The following is a 23,458-nucleotide window of genomic DNA, read 5'->3' as shown; positions in this document are numbered from 1 at the left end:
ATGAAACGTAATTGTACACCTAACCCTTAACTGTACCCCACAAAACCATAATAAAAAATACTGATTAATGAAAAAAAAAAAACTATATTCAATTTTATAAAAATATATGGTTTCTAAGAGAAAGGGACATATATACGCGCTATACCAAAACCACTATTATTAAAGCCACACAAGAAATCTGCACATTTTAGAATTTCTATGTTTAAATCAACAGTACCCAGAGACGATGAAAGCCAGTTACGAAAAAAATTTATTGCTTGGTTAAAATTCAGTTTACAATTCAAAGGAGTTTTAAAATCTCTGTGCTGTTATGAAGCTTTATGGGGTTTACAATGGAGATGAAAACAGAAATAAAAAGATCTGACAAACAGAAAATGCCAAAGATATTTTCAGCATTATCAGCAAGGATTCCCCCCAACCCCCATCATTACTTTTTACCTTCTTCTAATAGAACTGTCTTTCACACATCTGCCTGAAAAAAACAACTATGTTTCCTGAGGTCCTTTTCAAAATGTAAATGTTGATGGACAAAGGTTAACAGAATATTATCATAATTTTTTTAAATGCAAAATGAAAACTCCATGAGGGCAGACATTTTTTATAAATATTCTCAGCACCTAGAATAGTACCTAGCACATAGTATGTATTCAATAAATATTTGTTGAATTAAAAATTTGACCAGAACTTTTTATTAAAACAAAGACATATAAGTTGTATTATAACATTTGTGTAGAATTTTATTTATAACACTGGTAATGTAGACTCATTTCCCTTGAAAAATATTTTTGTTTTACATAAAACAAAACCCCTTTTAAAGCTTGCTGGTAATTCAGAGCTAGCAAGGACTTTCATATTCATTATTTCTATAGATTCCATCATCCCTTCCGATTTCAAAATGTATTTATTCTGATAATGGCCAAAAACTGCAAAGAAAAAACCTGAAGCCTATTCAACTGGAATGTCATGGAATACTAAAATAAAATATTATTTAAATTGCTATAGAAATAATTGCAAAACAACTGATGACTCATCTTGGACTTTTTGCATTTTCTTAAATCTTTTGTTGAAGAACATTTTCTAGTTCTCTGCTTAGTCTTATTTTGATCACTGTCAAACACTTCACTTTCAAAATCAAGTAAATTGAGATACTACATAATAAAATACACCATGTTTTAAAAATTTTATACCAAAGGAGCAAATTTATTGTAAAAACACAATCTAATATGCACTGGAAAATACTGAGTTGGAATGTTTGCTGAAATACTGTTTATTGCAAAAGTCCTAATGTTTGATCAACTAACACTGAAGTTTAAATTAGGTCTAAACTCAACAAATAGACCTTCATAATATTGTAACACAATGTTTGTCTTATAAGGTGCTCATGTTCTAAGGAAAAAAGATTTAAATGTACTTGACTTACAGTTAAATTTCGGTCCCAGATCTGAATGCTTCCATTCTGGCAGGCAGCTGCTATGAGGTTTCCATCTCTACTATATGTGCATGTAGTGGGGATGACTTTTTTACCCTGCATCGTCCGTGGTTTAAACACACTTTTTTGCTTCTTTGGATTTTCAACTTCCCACGTTCTCACAGTTCTAAAAAGAATCAGGAAACTTTCATTTATAAAAAAGAAAGGAGTTTAAAATAGGAAAGAGTCCATAAAGATTGCCTCACCTTTTAAATCTAATTATTATTTTAAAATAAAACAAGACCTGCACTGTAAAACATTTTCCATTTATAAATGAACTTACGGAAATAAAGTGAATCATCTGAATCATGTTATCATCAAATCAAAAAGCAAGTGGCAAATTCTACTTAAAATCTATCAGAGTTATTAATTCAGACCCTCTAAAGCAGTGGCCTCCAAATATGCTGATCAGTAGAACTGCTGAATGCATGCCCCCTATATTGGCATTTTAATTTGTAAATTACTTACATGTGTTAGTGTAAGTTTTATAACATAAACCAGAAAACATACTAAAAAATAAATCACTAAAAAAGAATGATGTCCCACTCTAGAGCTCAAGCAAAGATCTCATGCCTCAGGGGAAGGAGTAGAAATACAGTTGTCTGCCCCAGCTTTTGCCAAGTAACAAGCAAAAATAGTCTAGGCCTGGAGTAGGGGCATAACACCTTCCTATCATAGTCCCAGACAAAGTAGCACTGCCACTGAGAGAGAGTAGAATAAAAGTCATATAATGTAGGGGGAAAATTTTAAAAGTATAAAATACAGAAAAACAAAGATGAGGTCAGCAACTTGTTGGCAGGAATTATGCAAGCCAAATCAAGATAGAACAACATCTTTAAAGTTACGGAAAAAAAATCATCAATCTAACACTCTATAGCCAGTGAAAATATATTTCCAAAAAAAGGTGATATCAAATCATTTTCAGATTAACAAAAGCTGTGGTAATTAACTGCCATCAAACATGTATTACAAGAAATGTTAAAGGAAGTTCTTAAAGTAGAAAAAATAAGACATAAATATAAATATAAATCTACACAAAGAAATGAAGAACAAAGCCAGATGTAGAAGCTCATGCTTGCAATCCCAGCACTTTGGAAGGCCCAGGCAGGAGAACTGCTTGAGCCCAGGAGTTCAAGACAAGCCTGAGCATCATAGTGAGACCCAGTCTCTACAAAAAATCAAAAAATTGGCAGGTGCGGTGGCATGTGTCTGTGGTCCCAGCTAATTGGAAGATTGAAGCAGAAGGTTCACCTGAGCCCAGCAGGTCAAGGCTGTGGTGAGCTATAAGTGTGCCATTGCACTCCAGCCTGGGTGACAGAATAAGACTTTGACCCCCCAAAAAAACAAAACAAAAAAAGAAATGAAGAACATCACAAATTTATAGCTGAGGGATAGATGTAAAAGACATTTTTTAATGTTTAAATTTCTTTAAAAGTTAAATGGCTGTAAAGTAAAAATATTAACACTATATTGTAAAGTTTACACTCTATGTTTAAATAAAATGTATGGCAATAATAGTACAAAGGATGAGAGAAGGAATGAAAGTATATATGTTATATTATACTTGAAATGGCATATTATTTGAAGACAGAACATGATATATCAAAGATGTATATTACAAATCCTAAAGCAATTACTAATACATTTTTATAATAAATTCACAATAATAAAGATAAAATGAAAACAAAAAAATCAATTCTATCAAAGGCATAAAAATAAAGATATAAGCCGGGTTCGGTGGCTCAGCCTGTAATCCCGCGCCTTTGGGAGGCTGAGGTGAGTGGATTGCTGAGCCCGCGGGTTCAAGACCCGCCTGGGCAACTTGGTGAGACCTCATCTCTACAATCAATCAAAAATTAGCCAGGCGTGATAGCACGCGCCTGTAGTTCCAGCTACTCGGAAGGCTGAGGTGGAAGGATCGCTGGAGCCCAGTAGGTCGAGGCTGTGGTGGCCGGGAGTAGCCACTGCACTCCAGTCTGGGTGACAGAGTTAGACTCCAACTCAAAAAACAAAGAAAGAAAGAAAGATATAAAACAAATAGCAACATGGTAAGTATAAATCCATCCTTGTCAATAATTACGTTAATTAAAAATAGTTGAAAAACTCTAATTAAAGATTATTAGAAGCTTCTTAGTTTGATGCAATTCCTTTTTTTTTTTTTAATGCTTTTTTTGTCTATGCTTTTTGGGTTATATGCAAAAAATCTTTACCCAGACCAACGTCAAGAAGATTTTTCCCTATGTTTTCTTCTACTAGTTTTATAGTTTTGGATCTTATATGTATGCCTTTAATCCATTTTGAGTAGACTTTTGTATATGGTATGAGATTAGATCCTATTTCATTCTTCTGCATGTGGATACCCAGTTTTCCCAACACCATTTATTGAAGAGACTGTCCTTTTCCCATTGTGTGTTCTTGCCACCTTTGTTGAAAATCAATTGACAGTAAATAGCTGTGTTATTTCTGGGCTTTATATACCAATGGCTGATGTGTCTGTTTTTATGACAGTACCAGGCTGTTTTGATACAATAGCTTTATCATATATTTTGAAATCAGAGAATGCAATGCCTCCAGCTTTTTTCTTTTTGTTCAGGATTGTTTTGCTATTCAGGATCTTTAATAGTTTCATACAAGTTTTAGAGTATTTTTTCTGTTTCTTTGAAAAATGACGTAATTTTGATAGGAATTGGGTAGTTTGGATATTTTAGCAATATTAATTCTTCCAATCCATAAAAATGGGATACATTTCCATTTATTTGTGTCTTCTTCAATTTATTTCATCCATGTTTTATAGTTTTTAGTTTGCAGATCTTTTATCTCCTTGGTTAAATTTATTCCTAATTTTTGAAAAATTTTAATGTTACTATAAATAGGATTATTTTTCTAATTTGTTTTCTGGATAGATTGTTGTAAGTGTACAAGTAGAAAAATCTGACCCAATTAAGTAATAAGTTAAAAAAACTGAGTAATTAATAGGAAGTCTGCCATTAAAGAAAATTCCAGGATCTGATAGCTTCACTGCTGAATTTTGCCAAACATTCAAAGAACTAATAACAATTCTTCTCAAACTCTCAAAAAAGTGAATAGGAAGGAATGCTTCTAAAATAATTCAACAAGGTCAGAATTGCCTTGATATCAAAGCTAGAGAGGGCACTATAAGAAAGCAAGCTACAGGACAAAATCCCTAATGAACATAAATGAAAAAATTCTCAACAAAATACTAGCAACGGAATCCATCTAAAAAGATCACTCACATGATCAAGTGAGATTTATCCCAGGGGTACAAGGACAATTCAACATATGTAAATCAATAAATGTGATCCATCATAGTAACAAAATGAAGGAAAGAAACCCCACGATCCTCTTAACAGATGCTGAAAAAGTTTTCAACAAAAAATCAACATCATTCATGATAAAACTTCTCAACAATATAGGTATAGAAAAAATGCACCTCAGTACAATGATGGCCATATGTTACAAGCCCATAGCTAACAACACACTCAACAGTGAAAAGTTTAAAGTTTTTTCTCTAAGGTCAGGCAAGACAAGGATGCCACTGTAACCATTTCTATTCAACATAGTACTGGAAGACTTAGCCAGAACAATCAGGAAGGAAAAAGAAATAAAAAGCATCAAAATGGAAAAGGAAGAATTTGTGTTTGCTGATTACATGAACTTATATATGGAAAACCCTAAAGACTACTAAAAAAAAAAAAGAAACAAACTGTTAGAACTGATAAACAAATTCAGTGAAGCTGCAGGCTATAAAATCTCAAATATTTTATGAAACTGTGCAACTGTTTTCCAGAATGACTACACCATTTTACATTTCGACCTGTAATATATGAGAGTTCCTGTTTCTCTGCTTCCTCATCAACACTTCTTATCGGCTGTCTTTTTTATAGCTATTCTATAGGTATGGAAAATGCCATAGATTTTGACTTGCATTTTCTTTCTTTCTTTTTTTTTTGAGTTGGAGTCTCACTCTGTCGCCCAGACTGAAGTTCAGTGGCCGCTCCCGGCCACCGCAGCATCGACTTGCTGGGCTCTGGCGATCCTTCCACTTCAGCCTTCCAAGTAGCTGGAACTACAGGCGCGTGTTACCACGCCCGGCTACTTTCTGATTTATTGTAGAGATGAGGTGTCACCAAGTTGCCCAGGCAAGTCACGAACCCGCGGGCTCAGGCAATCCACTCACCTCAGCATCCCAAAGTGCTGGGATTACAGGCTGAGCCACCAAGACCGGCTGACTTGCATTTTCTTAATAATGACAAGCATCTTTTTATGTGCTTATTGGGCATCTGTGTATCTTCTTTACTGACATGTGCATTCAAATCATTTGCCCATTTTTTAAAAACTGGGTTGTCTTTTTATTGAATTACAAATATTCTTTAAATATTCTAAATATCAGTATCACATCAGACACCTGATTTGCAAATATTTTGCCCAAGTCTGTGACTTGTCTTTCAACTTTCTTGATGATATCTTTTGAAGTTTCTTCTCAAATTCCCAAGAATAGGAGGAAATATGTCTAAACTCGGCTAATTTTGATGAGGTTCATCTTATCCCTTTTTCCCCTCTTCCAACATTGGTGCTTTTGATGTTGTATATAAGGAGCTCATTGCCTAATCCAAGGTTATGAAGATTTACTCTTATGTTTTGTTGTTTTAAGAGTTTTTTTTTTTTAATTAAATCTATGATTCATTTTGAGTTTTCATTTTTGGATAGTGTAAAGTAAGGTTCCAAATTCACCTTTTTAAAGTATAAATGCCCAGTTGTCCCAGTCTTTTGTTGAAAAGACTACTCTTTTTCTATTGATTTCTTATGGTATCATTGTTAAAAAAACAATTGGCCATAAATCTAAGGATGTTAAGTAGTAATTAATTCTAACTCTAGATTTCATAAGGCCTTTTAAATTTTTCAAACCCTATGACTGAATGAATATTCCGAGAGTTTGTTCCAGAATTGTATTACTTCAGTAAATGTAAGTATAAAACATTAGTACCAAATAAATTTCTCCTATATACAATTACATTCTTATTATAATTACTGTGTATGTGTATACGAATTATGACTATATATAGAAGCTAGAACATTTTTCTCATTTTTGTGGAACTTCAATACCTTAATATTTGGGCATTTTTTAAAAGAAGGTCTTTCTTGTTGGTTTCTCTGCCAAGAAAACCAGCAAGCTTTAGACTTTTATATCACTCAAGGTGCTTGTATAGTCTTTTGAGAAAAATTAAACTAAGATCTCTTAAGTGATTTCCATGCAAAATTAATGCTTCCCTTGACTTCTGCCAAATGCTGTGATGCATTTATGCAGCAGGTGCCAGAAAATTCAGAATTTGTATCTGGAAAGAATTCAAAATTTTAAGACAGAAAGCATTTGTGCCTGGGGCAGTAAAATGACCCCACCTGTGTCATTTTCTTGTCTTCTGGATGTTTTCATTGTATGTCCAGAAAGGCCCAGGCAGACTCTTCTTCTACTTTTAAATCTTTTTTATGAAATGCAGTTTTAATTTTGTAAGATCAGATCTCACTCCAAGTTTCAAAATATGTGTTCTTCAGCATAAAATGTTTTGACAGATGTCTAATGGCCTAGCACTTTAGCATCCATTCTTTAGGCACAGATTCAGAGAATCAGAACCATAAAATCATAGCGTAATTAGTCACTATCAGACACTGAATAAATTTGTAGTTCATACATCTATATTACTGCTTTTTTTCCCGTTTCTCTTTTTGATAACTAGTTTAACCTTTTATTATACCATTGAAATAAATGAAATACTTAGTTGTTGGATTTATTAGCTTTGATATTTTATTTATGGTCTAAGAGAAAAAGCAGAAATGATCTAGTATTTATTGAGTTCCTACTGTGCTCATGTATTATCCTAGATATGTTTATATCCCTAATCTCATTTAATCCTCACAGCTCCTCATTGTTGGTATTATGATTCCATTTTTCGAGATGAATAACTTTAAGCAAGGCAGATAATGATACTTTAGACGTGTGTGGGGCCTTCTATGTCATAATTCTAAAGTATCTTCTTATATTAGGGGATGTTCAGCTATATAAGAAACTTACTATCATTTATATCCACTGTTGCAGAGATGAGGGTAGAAAAAAAATGCAGTATTCCTCAACTTTTTGTATTTATTATCTTTGGAAAATATAATGAACAGAGATAAGAGACAAGTAAGCAATACAGAATATATTCAATAGTAGGATGGTTCTCAGATATACATACTGCTAAAATAATTGGATATCCACATGAAAAAAAAAAATCAACCTTGATTCATACCTCATACTTCATAAAAAAACTAATTCAAATATATCATAGGCCTAGTTGTAAAACTTAAAACTGTGAAACTTGTAGAAGAAAGGAAAATTTTTATGACCTTGGGATGGGCAAAATTTATTGGATACAATATCCACAAATACTGATAAATTGGACTGTCTTAATCATTTGTGCTGCTATAACAGAATTCCTGAGGCTGAGTAATTTATTTTGTAAAAGGCTGAGTTAGCTCATGTTTCTGCAGGCTGGGAAGTACAAGAAACATGGTGTCAGCATCTGCTTGGCTCCCGGTGAAGGCTTCATATGGCTTCCACTCACCATGGAAAGCAGATGGAGAGGGGACATGTACAAAGAAATCACATGATGAAGGACGAAGCAAGGGAAAGAAACCAAGGAAGCTGAACTCCATAAAAACCCAGAATATCTAAATATCTCTCAAAATTCAATAATAAAGAGTAACTCAATATATTAAATGGGCAGAAGATTTGAACAGGCACTTCACAAAAGAGAAACAATCGATAAGCAGTATATGGAAAGATCCTTAACATCACCAATCATTTGGAAATGTAAATTAAAATCACAATACACTACACCATTACAAACCTATTAGAACGGCTTTAAAAAAAAAAACCTGATGATACCAAGTACTAATCAAGATATGGAGCAATTGGAATGCTCATATATTGCTGGTGGGAACGTAAAATGGAACAGTCATATTTGGAAAACAGTTTCATATAAAGTAAACATATACTTCTCATAGGGCCAGCAATCTCATTTCTAGGGTTTATCTAAGAGAAATGAAAATTTATCCAGGGAAAAAAACTAACAACAAAAAACTGTACATGAATAATTATAGCAGCTTTGTTCAGGATCACCTCAAACTGGAAATAACCCCAAACCCACATCTGGTGAATGCATGAAACTAAATGTGGTATATCCATCCAGTTGTATTCAGCAATGGAAAGGAATGGGGTACTGATACATACAACAACTTGAATGCATTATGCTTAAAGAAGCAAGACTCAAAAGGCTATATATAATGTATAGTTCCAGTTATATAATGTCATAACTATAGAAATACAAAATAGGCTAATAGTTGTCAAAGGTTAAATGTGGGGAGGGAAGGGTTTCTATAAAGGAGCATCACAAAGGAAATTTTTGGAGTGGTAGAACCAATCATTTGTCAAAACAGACAGAACTACACATTTTAGAAGCTGAAATTTATTCTAAGTATGCTATATTCTGATAAACCTGGTGTGTGTGTGTGTGTGTGTGTGTGTGTGTGTGTGTGCGCGCGCGCGCGCATGTGTGTGTGTGTGTGTATGCCTACTTCTGTCGCATTAAGAGAATTCTAGACTTAGCCACTCCAGAGTCAGTTTGATCATTTTAAGGTCATCAAAGACAAGGGCACCTTCTATTTGCTGCTCTGACAAGATGCTGTTTGTATCCAGGCATCATATTTAAATTATTGGCAGAGGAAGAGTAAACAAGAAGAGGTGAAAAAGGTCTATAAACTTCTTTTAGAAACGTCTTCGAAGTCTTATACTATCCTTTCATTTACACCTAGTTGGTCAAACATAGATGCCACATTTCATCACATCTAGCTGCAAGAAAAGTTGGAAAATATAGATTTTGGAAGAAAAAAAAAGAATGAATATTGGAGTATGCAGCTAATAGTATATCACACTTCTAATAGGACTAGCCATCAAGGAGTACTGCAATACTGAGGTTCTGCCTCCTTGTTCTCCAGTAGGTTGCGTTAAACACTGGAGTTGCAGAGTGCCTCTCTGTTATTCCTGTGTACTGTTTCCCAAATTCTTATTTGAACTTATATTATGCTAGTCTCTAGTATCTAAAATTTAGCCCAATGCATTCTTCATATTATGTTAGGCACTGAGTATGACAGCTCTAAAAATTGAGTTTTGGTAATGTTAAGCAAGTGATTAATTTCCCAAGTAATGCTTGGTAGAAGACATGCAAAAGCTATTTGTAAACAAAATCAAAAAACTTCATTTGAAATAAATCATAAATATTTGACAGTTTTACAGAAAATGCTGGCTATTCAAAATCTATACATTTAGCATCAATTGTATTTCATTGTATGTAGATTATACTCCAATAAAGTTTGTTGCTTAGATGCTGAGACAAGTAGTGAAATTCCTTCTTTCATTCATGCAACATTTATAGAGGACCTATTATTTGTCATATCCCTATTATGATCAAGAGATAGTTTAAGCCCAAAGAAAACAAATATATATATATATATATATTTAAAAGATAGAATCCTTGCTCTCAAGGAACTCTTCTTGCTAAAAATAAAAAAATAAAAAAAGATGTTATGGCCGGGCTTGGTGGCTCAGCCTGTAATCCCGCGCTTTGGGAGGCCGAGGTGAGTGAATTGCCTGAGCCCGCCAGTTCAAGACCTGCCTGGGCAACTTGGCGAGACCTCATCTCTACAATAAATCAAAAACATTAGCCGGGCGTGGTAGCGCGCGCCTGTAGTTCCAGCTACTTGGAAGGCCGGCAGCAGCCACTGCACTCCAGTTTGGGCGACTGAGTGAGACTCCAACTCAAAAAAAAAAAAAGATGTTAATATGTGTAATTACAATTTTTGTCACCCAGATAAAGTAAGTTCTCTAGTTTTGTACTTTTTCAAAATTGTTTGTGCTATTCCAGGCTGTTTCCATTTGCAGATGAGAATCAATTTATCCAATTTCTACCCTCCAAAACTCTGCTGGAATTTAATTGAGATTGCACTTAATCCAAAGATCAATTTTGGAAGAATTAAAATCTTAATGACATTTCCTCTTCTGATCCATAATTACAGTATGTCTTCTCATTTATACAGATCTCTCATTTCTCTCAGAAATGTTTTATGGCTGTCAGTAAACAAATACTGCACACATGTATTGTTAGATTTCCATATTATTATGCTAATAATGATGTGCCATTTTCATAATTTTAATAATTGTTTGTTGCTAGTTAATAGGAATAAAATTGATTTACAATTATTGGCCTTACAGCCTTTGACCTTGCTACTTACTCTAGTAGTATTTTTGTGTTCTTGAGATTTTCTATATAGATGATCATATGGTCTCTTACTAAAGACAGTTTTATTTCTTCCCTATCTATAAGCCTTTCAGTTCTTTTATTTGTCTCACTATACTGGATGGCAACTCTAGTATATAAAAAAGATAAGAATTCACATCATTGCTTTGTTCTCAAGTACAGGGTAAGGCATTCAGCCTTTCTCCCTTAAGCATATTACGGGTCAAGTATTCCTAATCCAAAAGTCTGAAATCTAAAATGCTCTAAAATCTAAAACTTTTTAGCACTGACATGATACCATAAATGGAAACTTTCATAACTGACCTCATGTGATGTGTAGCAGTCAAAACACAAGCGCACAACACAGCTTATTCAGCCTGCTGTTGTTGCTGTTGTTTAACAGCTGATACAGACATTCTGGTGATGCTACTGTGCTGCTTAGTTAACTTGAACACATTATATTTTTTTACTGTATTAATGGTATGTCATTGCTTTAACTGTTAAGTACTTATACTTATGTGTAAGTGTAAGAAAATGATTGCCTATCAGTAGCATACAAATTCAGAGTCAGAAATAATGGTCATGGCAAACAACTGTAGATTGTCCACATAAGTGGCTGAGATACCTTTGCTTTCTAATGGTTCAATGTATACAAACTGTTTCAGGCATAAAATTACCAACCATATGTATAAAATTACTTTCAGGCTATAGGTATAAGGTATATATGAAACATCCCCAAGACATCTCACTATATGCATGCAAATATTCTAAAATTCTAAAAAATCTGAACTCTGAAACACTTCTGGTTCCAAGCATTTCAAATAATGGATACTCAATCTCCTGGCTTTTCATAGATGTCCTTTATCAGATTAACAAATTCCATTCTATTCCTAGTTTACTGAGAATTTTTATCATGAATGAATGCTAAATTTTTTCAACACTTACTTTGCATCATCTGGGATGATCATGCATACCTTTTTTCTTTTGAGGTCTGTTGATAGTACATTATTAATTTTCAATTCTTTCAATCCTTCTTTGCACTTCTGGCTGAAATATCACTTAATCATGATGTATTATCCTTTTCATACACTCCTAGTTTGAATTTGCTGGTGTTTTGTTAAGAATTTTTGTGGTCTCAGTTAATTGCAGGTATTGGTCTGCAGTTTTCTTTTCTTGTAGTGACTGGTTTTGGCATCACAGTAATGTTGGCCTTATAGAACAAGTTGGGAGGTGTTCTTCTATTTTCTGGAAGAGCTTGTATACAATTGCATTTTTATCTCTGAAATGTTTGGTAGAAATCAAGAGTTTTCTTAGTAGAAAAGTTTTTAATGATGTATTTAACTTTTTACATAGACATAAGAATATTCCAGTTACTTATTTTTTATTGAGTGAGCTTTGAAAGTTTGCATCTTTCGAGACAGTTAGTCCATTTCATATACAAATCTATTTGTATAAAATCATTCATTAAATTTCCTATTATTCTTTTAATGCCATTAAGCTCTATAGTGATATCCCCTCCTTAATTCAACGTATTAATGTTGGTCCTCTCTGCCCCAGATGTGTGTTTTTTAAAAAAGACATTAGTGTTTGGTTGTCTTTAGTTTCCTTTTTTATCTTCAATCCAGCTAGAGATTTATCAGGTTTTTTTTTTTTTTTGAGTTGTAGTCTCACTCTGTCGCCCAGACTGGAGTGCAGTGGCCGCTCCCAGCCACCGCAGCCATGACCTGCTGGGCTCCGGCAATCCTTCTGCCTCAGCCTTTCAAGTAGCTGGAACTACACGCCCAGCTAATTTTTGATTTGTTGTAGAGATGAAGTCTCACCAAGTTGCCCAGGCGGGTCTCGAACCTGCGGGCTCAGGCAATCCACTCACCTCAGCCTCCCAAGGTGCAGGATTACAGGCTGAGCCACCGAGCCCAGTTTATTTATCAGTTTTATTGTTCTTCTCATACAATCAGCTTTTGGTTTCTCTTTTGATTTTTTTCTTTTTTGTTTTATTTATCTGCATTGTCATTTTTATTATTTATTTATTTCCGCTTGCTTTGAATTTAATTGTCTCTCTTTTTGAGGGCGAAGTTTCCTAGTTTCTTAAGACTGGATCTTGGATAATTGATTTGGGACTTTTCTGCCTTTCTAATAAATGTAGTTAAAGCTATATTTTCCTTTTATTTTCTACTTTAGCTGAATACAGTGAATTCTGATATGTTTGATTTGTATATTTAATATATTTAGTACTTTCTATATTTAGTATTAATTTATTGATTCATTTTTAATTTTTTTAAAGGTGTGGGGTGAAATTCAGGTTCAGGTATACAAATGTTCATTATGCAGGTGCCCTTGTTGATGAGGTGTGCCTGCCCCTCTCCCGGCAGATTCCCACTATTGCCAATCCCACCTCCCCACCAACTTCCTGCTACTGCCAATCTTTTTTTTTTATAGTATTACGATAATTGTTCAGGGTCTGCTTATGAGTGAGACCATGTGATACTCAGTTCTTTGTTTCTGTGGCAGATCACTCAGTATTATAGACTCTAAGTCCATCCAAGTTTCTGCGAAGTTCATAATTTTATCCTTCTTTATGTCTGCGCAATATTCCATCATGTATATGTACATTTTTTTAATCCAGTCCTCTTTCAATGGGCAGCATGGTTGGTTCCGTGTTTTTGCTAGTGTGAACAATGCTGCAATAAACATATGTGTGCAGGTATCTTTTTCACAGAGTGATTTGAGTTCCTCCAGGTATATTCCCAGTAGGGGGATTGCAGGGTCATATGGAAAGTTGATTTTTAGATCTTTTAGAAATCACCACACTGTTTTCCACAGAGGTTGTACTACTCTACACTCCCAACAACAGTGTAGAAGTGTTCTCTTTTTGCTGCATCCTCTCCAGCATCTGTTGTTTTCTGAGTTATTGATGATGGTCATCCTGACTGGAGTTAGGTGGTATCTCAGTGTGGTTTTAATTTGCATTTCTTTGATGGTTAGTGAGACTAAGCATTTTTTTCATGTATCTGTTGGCTGCTTTTATGTCCTCTTTTGAGAAGTGTCTATTCATATCTTTTGCCCACTTTGTAATGGGGCTGTTTGTTTTTTTTCTTTTTGGCATGTTTGAGTTCCTTGTAGTTCCTAGATGTTAGGCCTTTGTCAGACATACAGTTGGCAAAGATTTTTTCCCAGTCTGTGGGCTGTCTCCCTGCTTTCTTGATAGTTTATTTGGCTTTGCAGAAGTTTATCAGTTTAATGAGATCCCACTTGTCTATCTTAGACAAAAGTTCATTATGCAGGTAACTTTGTTGTTATATGTTATAATATAACATATGTGATATGATAATTACAAAGTCCCCGTAAATTTATAATTAACATATAATATGTTAAAATGTATATTATATATTTATATTTGCTGGATTCAAAGTATTTTCTAATATCCTTTGTGGTTTTTTCTTTGACCCATGGACTATGTAGAATTATCTAGAATATTTTCCCAAATATATTTCCTAAATATTTGGGAAAAGGTATATTTCCATATACAGTTCTGTTACTGACTGTGTATTTAATTTTATTTTTGGAAAGTATAAATAATTTGTATAACTTCAGCCATTTTAAAATATGTTTAGATTTGTTTTATGGCCCAGAATACAGTCTATCTTAATAAATGTTCAATGTGTACCTGAAAAAAATGTACATCAGTTGATGCTGAGTGAAGCACTCTATAAATGTTAATTAGCTCAATTTGGTTGATAGGTTTTTCAAGTATTTTGTATGCTTACTGACTTTTGGGAGGGTAGGACAGTCTACATTTCCATCAGTTACTGAGACAGGAGTTCTGAAATGTACAGCTTTCTATTAAGTTGGTTTTCATATTTTGAAGCTCTGTTACTAGGGGCATATGCATTTTAGGATTGTTATATCTCTGTATTAGTTGACTCTTCATCATCACGAAATTTTCCTCTTTGCCTCTGGTTCTATTCTTTGTTTTATGTTTTTTTGTTTTGTTTTTTTTTTTTGAGTTGGAGTCTCACTCTGTCACCCCAGCTGGAGTGCAGTGGCATGCTCATGGTCACCCTAGTGTCATCTGCTGGGCTCAGGTGACCCTTCAACCTCAGCCTTCCAAGCAGTTGGAACTACAGGCGCACACTACCTGGCTAATTTTTTAATCTATTGTAGAAATGAGGTCTCGCCAAGTTGCCCAGGCTGGTCTTGAACCCGTGGGCTCAGGCAACCCCCTCACCTCAGCCTCCCAAAGTGCTGAGATTACAGGCTTGAGCTACTGCACCTGACCTATATTCTTTGTTCTTAAGTTCACTTTGTCTGACATCACTATGAGTCACTCCAGGGGTCTTAAAAAATTGCCTGCATGGTCCTTTCCATCCTTTTACCACTAGCCTATCTAAACAGATATAGCTATATAGATGCAAAATATTATAGATATTATATACAGTTATATAGAAATATATTTATAAATAATTAGATCTAGATCTAAAGATTCAAATCAAGCATGGTAGTACATGCCTATAGTCCCAGCTACATGGGAGGCTGAGACAGAAGGATCACTTGAGCCCAGGCGATCAAGTCTGCAGTGAGCTATGAGCACACTACTGCACTCCAGCCTAGGCAGCAAAGAGAGGCCCAGTCTCTTTCACAAAGAAAAAAAAAAGATTTAACTAAGTTAATAGTAAAAGAATGGTAAGAGAGTACAATGCAAATAATCAAATAAAACCTAGAGTGAACAGATTAATCATTATCTATTTATATAATTATATATAAATATATGATGTACATTATATCTTATGTACATTAAAAGAGGACAGAATCTGCCTGGTTCTTGCTTTTATTTAGACGTTAATGATGTTCTCTCTTTTGGGGTTCTCTTCTACAGCACTGACATTCCTTTTCATAAAGTACTGGGTATGAAGAGACTTAAAGGCCCATATAGCCCCCTGACAGTAAGAGGAATCATAAGAGGTTGAATTAGAAATTTTGTGTGTGGAGGCAAGTAGATACTTTAACATCTTTGGAATTCTGGGTAGCCAGAAGAATGTTCCAATATTAAAAACCTTTAAAAGCCATTCCTGTACTGGCAACGTACTTCCTCATGTCAGGAACAAAGTATAGATGGAAGCAATCCAGGAAAAGGGTTTTTGTTGCCTGGGCCTTTTTGTCATACAAACAAATGACTGGCAGCTAGTTTTTACCGTTTCCCTGATAAAAAGTCACTGATAGAAATCAACAATTCTGAAGAGGGCACTGAGAACAGACAGAACAATTCTGTAATTTTCCAACTGCATTTCTATGTCATACTTGACTAGGGAGCAGGAAACTCATACTGAATCCATCTATCTTGGGCATGAAACAAGTTACTCAGTTCTATTCCACTAATTAATTACTCTTAAAACATGCATCAAGGTAAGAAATCATATGCGGGTTTGTCCTTAAAATATGGAGAAAGATGTGGTAAGCCTAAAATTACAGGCGACTGTTTTATTTATATTAAGAAGTTATACTATTTTACTATTTCCGACAAAAGCAAAGCAGAGCATGGTGTGGAGGTGGTGGATGGGAAGTATGGGACAGAGGAAAGAGATTATGGATAAAGTAGGCATGACAAATCTGTCTCCACCCAACCCTTTACTGTAGGTGCCACCAGGGCTCACTAGAGCTTCTGGACCAATTTCTCCCTGGGTGTCAGCATGTGCCCAAAGGCTTCCCAACAAACTGCTGAAGTTTAACATGATCACAGCTATTATTCTTTATTTTTAAGGCCTCTAAGATACAATACATATACAAAACTCCATTCAACCAACCAAGTTTAAAAGCAGCAGACTCTGCATCTGCAAAACAGATTCCAAAGATAAAATTTTATGTGCCAAAGAGTGACTCAGTGCAAACTTAAAAATGAGATATTCTTTCTTTGAAAGGGAATTGATATTTTTTTTTCTGACTGAAAAATTAAACAATGCTTAATTAAGTTACAGAGTTAAGTAGTGAAGTCAATGTTACCTTAGACATTTTGCACTAAAAGCAGTGAACCTTTTCTATATTTCTAACAAATTTATCTACAACAGAACCCTTGTGCTTGGAGGATTATTCCAAGAAACCATGAAGTGCCAAAATGTATTTAATAATGAATTAAGAATACTGAACTAATAATCTCAATAAGAGCTAATATTTGGACTCATAATCATGATAGCTAACATTTAAGTATTCAAAATGAAGCAGGCACTGCTCTGAGCACTTTATCATTTAATCCTTACAACTCTCTGAAGAAGCTACTATTATTACGTCTATTTTATAGAGATAAAAGGGATAAAAGATTAACTAATAATTAACATCAACATTCATCTACAAATTAGTGGAATAATCAACTAATGTCTAGACATATCACTGTCTACCTCATGTTTTATAGTCTTATTGATATGCATCCACAAAAACAGGTCATAACAGTTTTAGATTTATATTCTATAAATATTGATGGTTCAAATAGTTCTTTCAATTGAGAAAGAATACTGCAAAGTTTCCATATCTATGAAGCTAAGGCAAAATAAAACTGAAAATTATTTATATTTTACATTTTTTAGAAATAAGCAGTTACTCTGAAAGTCTCACTACTGTAAAGTATGTTACAGAAAAGTAGTGCTTACTATTTAACAAAATAAATATCAAATTTTCTTCTCCCAGTAAAGATAAACTATAAGAAAACACTTTCAAAAGGACACAAGCATAAAGGATCCCACCTATGACTGCCTGTCTCTGTCTCTGATCCCTCTGTTCACCGAGACCTAGGTCACATTGGGTCACAAACCTGACATGTTTCCCAAATAAACTCTGTTCTATTATCATAAATACCTCTATGGACACATTTTTGGTATATAGGGATAAAGGAAGAGGATGTAGGAGAAGAATCAGTAACAGCTGAGCACCAAGTTTAAACAGGGAAATAAATCCAGAAAAGGTTTCAAAACCTACCATAACACAATTTAAAACCCTGCACTTGGAACTACTAGGATCAAAAAGAAAACAGAACCACCCAAGCAGCAGTCTGCCATCAGAAACGGGTGGTGTGAGAAAAAGTGCCAGTGGGGACATGCTAAAGAAGTCCTACATACAAGGACAGCCCATTCTGAAATAGGTTGAAACTCGGCATAGTTTCTACATGCTTTACAATTACTTAGGGCCTTTACAATTATACCAACAAGCACAAAGAGAAGTTTGCTGCTTGCAGCATTACCATTAACTACAATAATATTAATAGAAACTAAATATAAATAGGTTTGTATTATACCAGCACTGTGTTAAGGGCTTTACACATAGTATCTCACCTTAAGCTCACCATTATCAGATGGGTACCTTTATCATCGCCATTCTACAGATGACATGTGAGAAGTTACCTATCTGTCCATGGTCACATAGTTAATAGTGGTAAAGTTAGAATTCTAATCTAGGTCAACCTCATTGCACAGCACTCATTTCTACCTTAACACCTAAAGTAGTGGTCCCCAACTCCCAGGCTGCCAGCTAGTACCAGGTCTGTGGCCTGTTAGAAACCATGCCACAGGGAAGTGTGTGGCAGGAGAACAGAGCTCCATTTTCTGTCAGATTAGTGGCACCATTAGATTCTCATAGGAGTGTGAATCCTATCATGAACTGCACATGTGAGGGATCTAGGTGGCACACTCCTTAGAAGAATCTAAAGCCTGATATTATCCCCTCCCAAACTGCACCCCCACCCCCCGAAATACTGTCTTCCACAAAATCGGTCCCTGATGCCAAAAAAGTTAGGGACCACTGACCTAAAGGATAATTGTGTGTGAATCTGTGGTTGTATAATCATTGTACAAAATTGGGCCAGATGCTACTAAGTAAGCAGCATACTTCGGTTATATTGCTAGATGTTTTGTCTAGTTTCCAGGAACTTTAATTCACAACATGTCTCCCTAAAGTATTAAAAGATCTGACTTCAGAGTTTGGTTTTCACCTGTCCCTTCAATTAATTAGTCTAAATAAACTGGAGAGCACAATACTTAAATTTACTACAGGAAAAATGAGGGCGAGAATACAACTGCTAAAATGACCTATCCTATAAGTATAACTAAGTAGCAAAACTGCCAAATGCCAAACATCCCAGTAAGGCAGACATAGTTAAAGATTTCTTTTTCCCACAGCTCATAAGAGAGAAGATAGACAAGTGGGACCTTATTAAACTGACAATCTTCTGCAAAGACAAAGAAACCATCAAGAGAGCAGGGAGACAGCCAACAGACTGGGAAAAAGTATTTGCCAACACCAGTTCTGACAAAGGCTTAACATTCTGGATCTACAAGGAACTCAAACGTGCTGAAAAGAAAAAAACAAACAACCCCATTATAAAATGGGCAAAAGATATGAACAGACACTTCACAAAGGAAGACATCCGAGCAGCCAACAAACACATGAAGAAAGGTTCAACCTCACTAATCATCAGGGAGATGCAAATCAAAACCACACTGAGATACCACCTAACCCCAGTCAGAATGGCAATTATCAACAAGTCAAAAAATAACAGCTGCTGGAGAGGGTGTGGCAAAAAGGGAACACTTCTACACTGTTGGTGGGAGTGTAAACTAGTGCAACCTCTGTGGAAAGCAGTGTGGCGATTCCTAAAAGCTCTAAATACCAGCGTCCCATATGACTCCGCAATCCTCCTACTGGGAATATATTCTGAAGAACACAAATCACTCTATAAAAAAGATACCTGCACCGCATGTTTATTGCAGCATTGTTCACAATAGCAAGAACCTGGAAACAGCCATGCTGCCCGTCAAAAGAGGACTGGATTTTAAAAATGTGGTACATATACACAATGGAATACTACGCAGCCATAAAAAAGAACAAAATCATGAATTTCACAGCAACCTGGATGGAACTAGAGTCTATAATACTGAGTGACCTCTCACAGAAACAAAGATCTGAGTATCACATGTTCTCACTCATATAATGGACCTTAAACATCCAATGCAATACTATACGAAAATGACTGACAGTACCAGGAAACTATGGTGGGGGGAGGGAGATGGGATTAACAGTAGCAAATATCTGTCTGGGAACGGGGAAACACCCCATATCAACAGGGTGCCTGAATGAAACGCAATTGTATACCTAACCCTTAACTGTACCCTACAACTTCATAATAAAAAATAAATAATTTTTTTTAAAAATCAATCCCTGCATAATGAACATCTCTAGGCCCAACCCTGAATAATAACCATTTTTAAAGTAAAAAATATATATATATATAATAAACAAATAAAGTCAGATGCATGTTTTACAGCTTTCAAAAAAAAAAAAAAAGAGTTCTTTTAAAAGTATTCATATACTTCTCCCAACCCCAGGAGATGTCTAAGTACTGTGAGATCTAGGATTTGAAACCTAGTGAAATGTCTCCTGACTTAGGCCCTAAGAAGGGCATGCCACCAATTAATATTCTGCAGCCAGTTCAAGTAAAAGGATCTGGCCCCATTTAACACACTTAATATTTATCTGAGTAAACGTGATAGCTTGATCTCTCACTGCCCAACTCTAGAGGGAGGGGTATCTGTGAGTTATCTAAAATAGTATGTTATGTGTACTTTTTGCAAAGAAGGTCTGGAGTTTGCCCCTTAGATCATCAAAGATCCAGCAAAGAAAAAACACAACTTTAGGTAATCTCAACTTCAACCCTTCCCAAATAAGACCATCAGAGAGCTGATTTTATATTTGCATTGCTTTGATTGCCTCTTAGAACCACTTTTCTTGAATCACATTTTTAGGTTCTGCTTTGACTTGTGTTGAAGAGTCCAACAAAAAATAGTGAGATAAATGTAGAACAGAAAAATGATTAAGGATGAGAACAAAAATGTCAGATTAGCCTGTTTTTAACTTCTCTCTCCCAATTTATTGTGTGATCTTAGATAAGTAACTTCACCTCTCAAAGCTTCAGTTTCCTAATATAAAACAATACTTACTTCAGAGTTATTTTACAGAATTAAATAAGAAAATATACATAAAACACAGTGTCTTGTCCACAGTAAATGCCCAATTATTATATTTACTACTTGTTTATTTTTAAATATATTGTCTGTATCAACTAGTGTTTCTTATATGATGTGGGTCTCGGGGAAAAGTTTTTTTTTATTCATACTCTATTGAAAGGAAAAGGTTCCTCTTGGGGATGCTGGGACTCTTTTAACAGAGCATGTTTTCATCTTCTGGTCACTAGCAAGTTTTGAGCTGAATCTACAGCTAACTTTTCCCACTGGACAGCAAGTCCTTCTAACAATTTCTTGTGAACTAATTTTATCCTTTCATCCTTACTTTCCCATGGCCCTCAATGCTTCACTTTTATAATATTGTGTTACAGTTATTATTTTGGGTTTCTTCAAATTATTTTTTGAAATGAGGTATGGTACATTAAAACAAATAAACAACAAATTAATAAATCAAAAGAAAAGTAGTGCTGTTTTTGAACTGATAATATTTGGTGTTTAAAAAAAGAAGTTACTTTTTTTGAGTTGGATTCTTACTCTGTTACCCAAGCTGGAGTGCAGTGGCATGCTCTAGACCTCCGCAGCTTTGGCCTGCTGGGCTCGATCCCTCTGCCTCAACCATACAGGCGTATGCCACCACATCTAGCTAATTTTTTAAATTTGGTGTAGAGATGAGTTCTAGTCAATTTTCCCTGGTTTGTCTCGAACCCCTGTGCTCAGGCAATACTCTTACCTCCATGTCCCAAATTGCTGGGATTACAGACGTGAGCCACCGCAACTGGCAAGAAGTTACTATTCTAATTCATGGATATATTGGCTACATGGGAGAAAAACTTAATTCTTTGGACTTTCAAAAGTAAGTTCTACCCTAGACTAGTTTATCACTGGTATTCTCACAAGAACTTAACATGAAGTGAAGTAATGGGGGAGTAAAGCAACTTGCAAAAGTTAAGTAATGTCTAGAAGTCAATAAGGGACATTTCATAGTAATGGGTTTAATTGCATTGATCCTGAGAAAAACAAAAATAAAAGTTTCCATCTTTCACTGTATTGGACCCACAGCAATGGCAGGTAATATCCAGGCTGACCAGATAAATGGAAATATGCCATAGCTGTCGTGTGTTAAACAGATGGGACACCAAAGGAGTTGAGCTGTTGGCCAAAGACAAAGGAAAAAAAAATTCAAAATATAAGCCAAAGAAGCTTTCCATAGCTGCTTAGTAATACAGCTTCCAAATAAACTATCTTAATTTGATTCACATGTGGAAAGTGGAAAATTAAAAACAGAGCAGTGGGAAAAAAAGTGAATTCATTAAATAAAAAAATTATAAGGCTGTTTCACTACTACATATGTTGGTGTAAGGAATATTTTGAGTTTCTATGGACACTATAATTCTATATGTTTATTTAAGTTGTATATAGTCTTAGGCATACAACAGATAAGATACTAACTTTTGAAAAGTAAACGTTTTTCCAAGAACCTTTTCCAAAGAACCAATAAGGCAGAATAAAATCCAATAATTAAGTATATTATCTGAAAATCCTAGGACAGCAAAATGAAAATGAAGTGCTAAGGAAATACAGAAGAGAAGAATTCAAAGACAAGGTGGAAATGATCTAAAGAAAAAAGTACTAATAAAATGTTTGGGGGACTTCTTGTTTATAAAAGCTGTTGTTTATTATAAAAATTCCACTTTGGGCGCCAAGTCTACTGAAAGTTGCAAGAAAGAAAATGATACCATGTTGGATTATGTACAATAATAAAACAGATATAAGTTAAATATACTGAAATTCACATTTTTTCATACTATAATCAAATCTCTATTTTAAATGTTTAACTTTTCTAAAATTGCCCATTTTCAGAATTGGATTTTGTATCATTTTTCTTTTCTTTACTCTTCCAGAAATGAATACATTAAAAATTTCCTTTCATCCTTCTCTCCCACCCTTTCTCTTCCTTCCAGTCAGTCAAAAAGTATTTATGGACCTAGTGATATGCCAAACATTGCTCCAAGTGCTGAAAATAAAGCATTAAACAAAACAGACAAAAATCCACATCAGTCTGAAGCTATGAATCTGGTTATATGCCTTAATTCATTTGCTTGTTCCTTCATTCCAACATTTCTAATTGTGTGCCTACAAGGAACATAGGATTTTGAGAAACAAACTAGGAATTAGAGAAACAAAATTCAATAGCCACATCAGGGTTAAGATGACACAAGATAATTAAAACCTCAAATAGTAAATGAGAACACAGTATAAGGAAGAGATGTGGGTGAGGTTCAGGTCACTATTCACCTGAGGAAGCACCTCCTGACTTCTCCAGGTTAAATATATGAGAGGAGAACCTTCCCCACACACCCAGAATTTATTTATAAAAAATTGTGTATTCTTCTATGTTTAAACTTCAGTCACCTTCAAGGTACTCTTTGATTAAATACGCCTATCAAGATCCTTTTTCAGGCTGGGCATGGTGGTTCATACCTGTAATCTCAGCAATTTGGGAGGTGGTGGCAAGAGGATTGCCTAAGCCCAGGGGTTCAAGACCAGTCTGGGTAATATAGCTAGACCTTGTCTCTACAATAAATTAAGAAAAAAAAAAATCAGCCAGGCATGGTAGCATGAGCCTGTGGCACCAGCTACTT

General features: G+C 34.9%; 1 protein-coding gene across 1 annotated transcript in view; it reads right to left on the bottom strand.

Annotated features, from left to right (window-relative positions):
• Positions 1 to 1,411: 1,411 nt before the first annotated feature.
• LOC103274979 (WD repeat-containing protein 70-like) overlaps positions 1,412 to 23,458 on the bottom strand; it is a gene marked incomplete at its 3' end in the record, with an annotated part of 143,186 nt that continues 121,139 nt past the window's right edge. Inside the window, exon 6 of the mRNA XM_008072401.2 lies at positions 1,412 to 1,595. Coding sequence (XP_008070592.2) covers positions 1,412 to 1,595 — 184 coding nt within the window. The remainder of the gene's footprint in view (positions 1,596 to 23,458) is intronic.

This window comes from Carlito syrichta, unplaced genomic scaffold (genome assembly GCF_000164805.1).
Source record: "Carlito syrichta isolate Samal-C Ts95f unplaced genomic scaffold, Tarsius_syrichta-2.0.1 Scaffold315152, whole genome shotgun sequence".
Taxonomy (NCBI): Eukaryota; Metazoa; Chordata; class Mammalia; order Primates; family Tarsiidae; genus Carlito; species Carlito syrichta.
The sequence above is the reverse complement of the archived record's forward strand: the minus strand, read 5'-3'. Positions and strand labels throughout refer to the sequence as shown.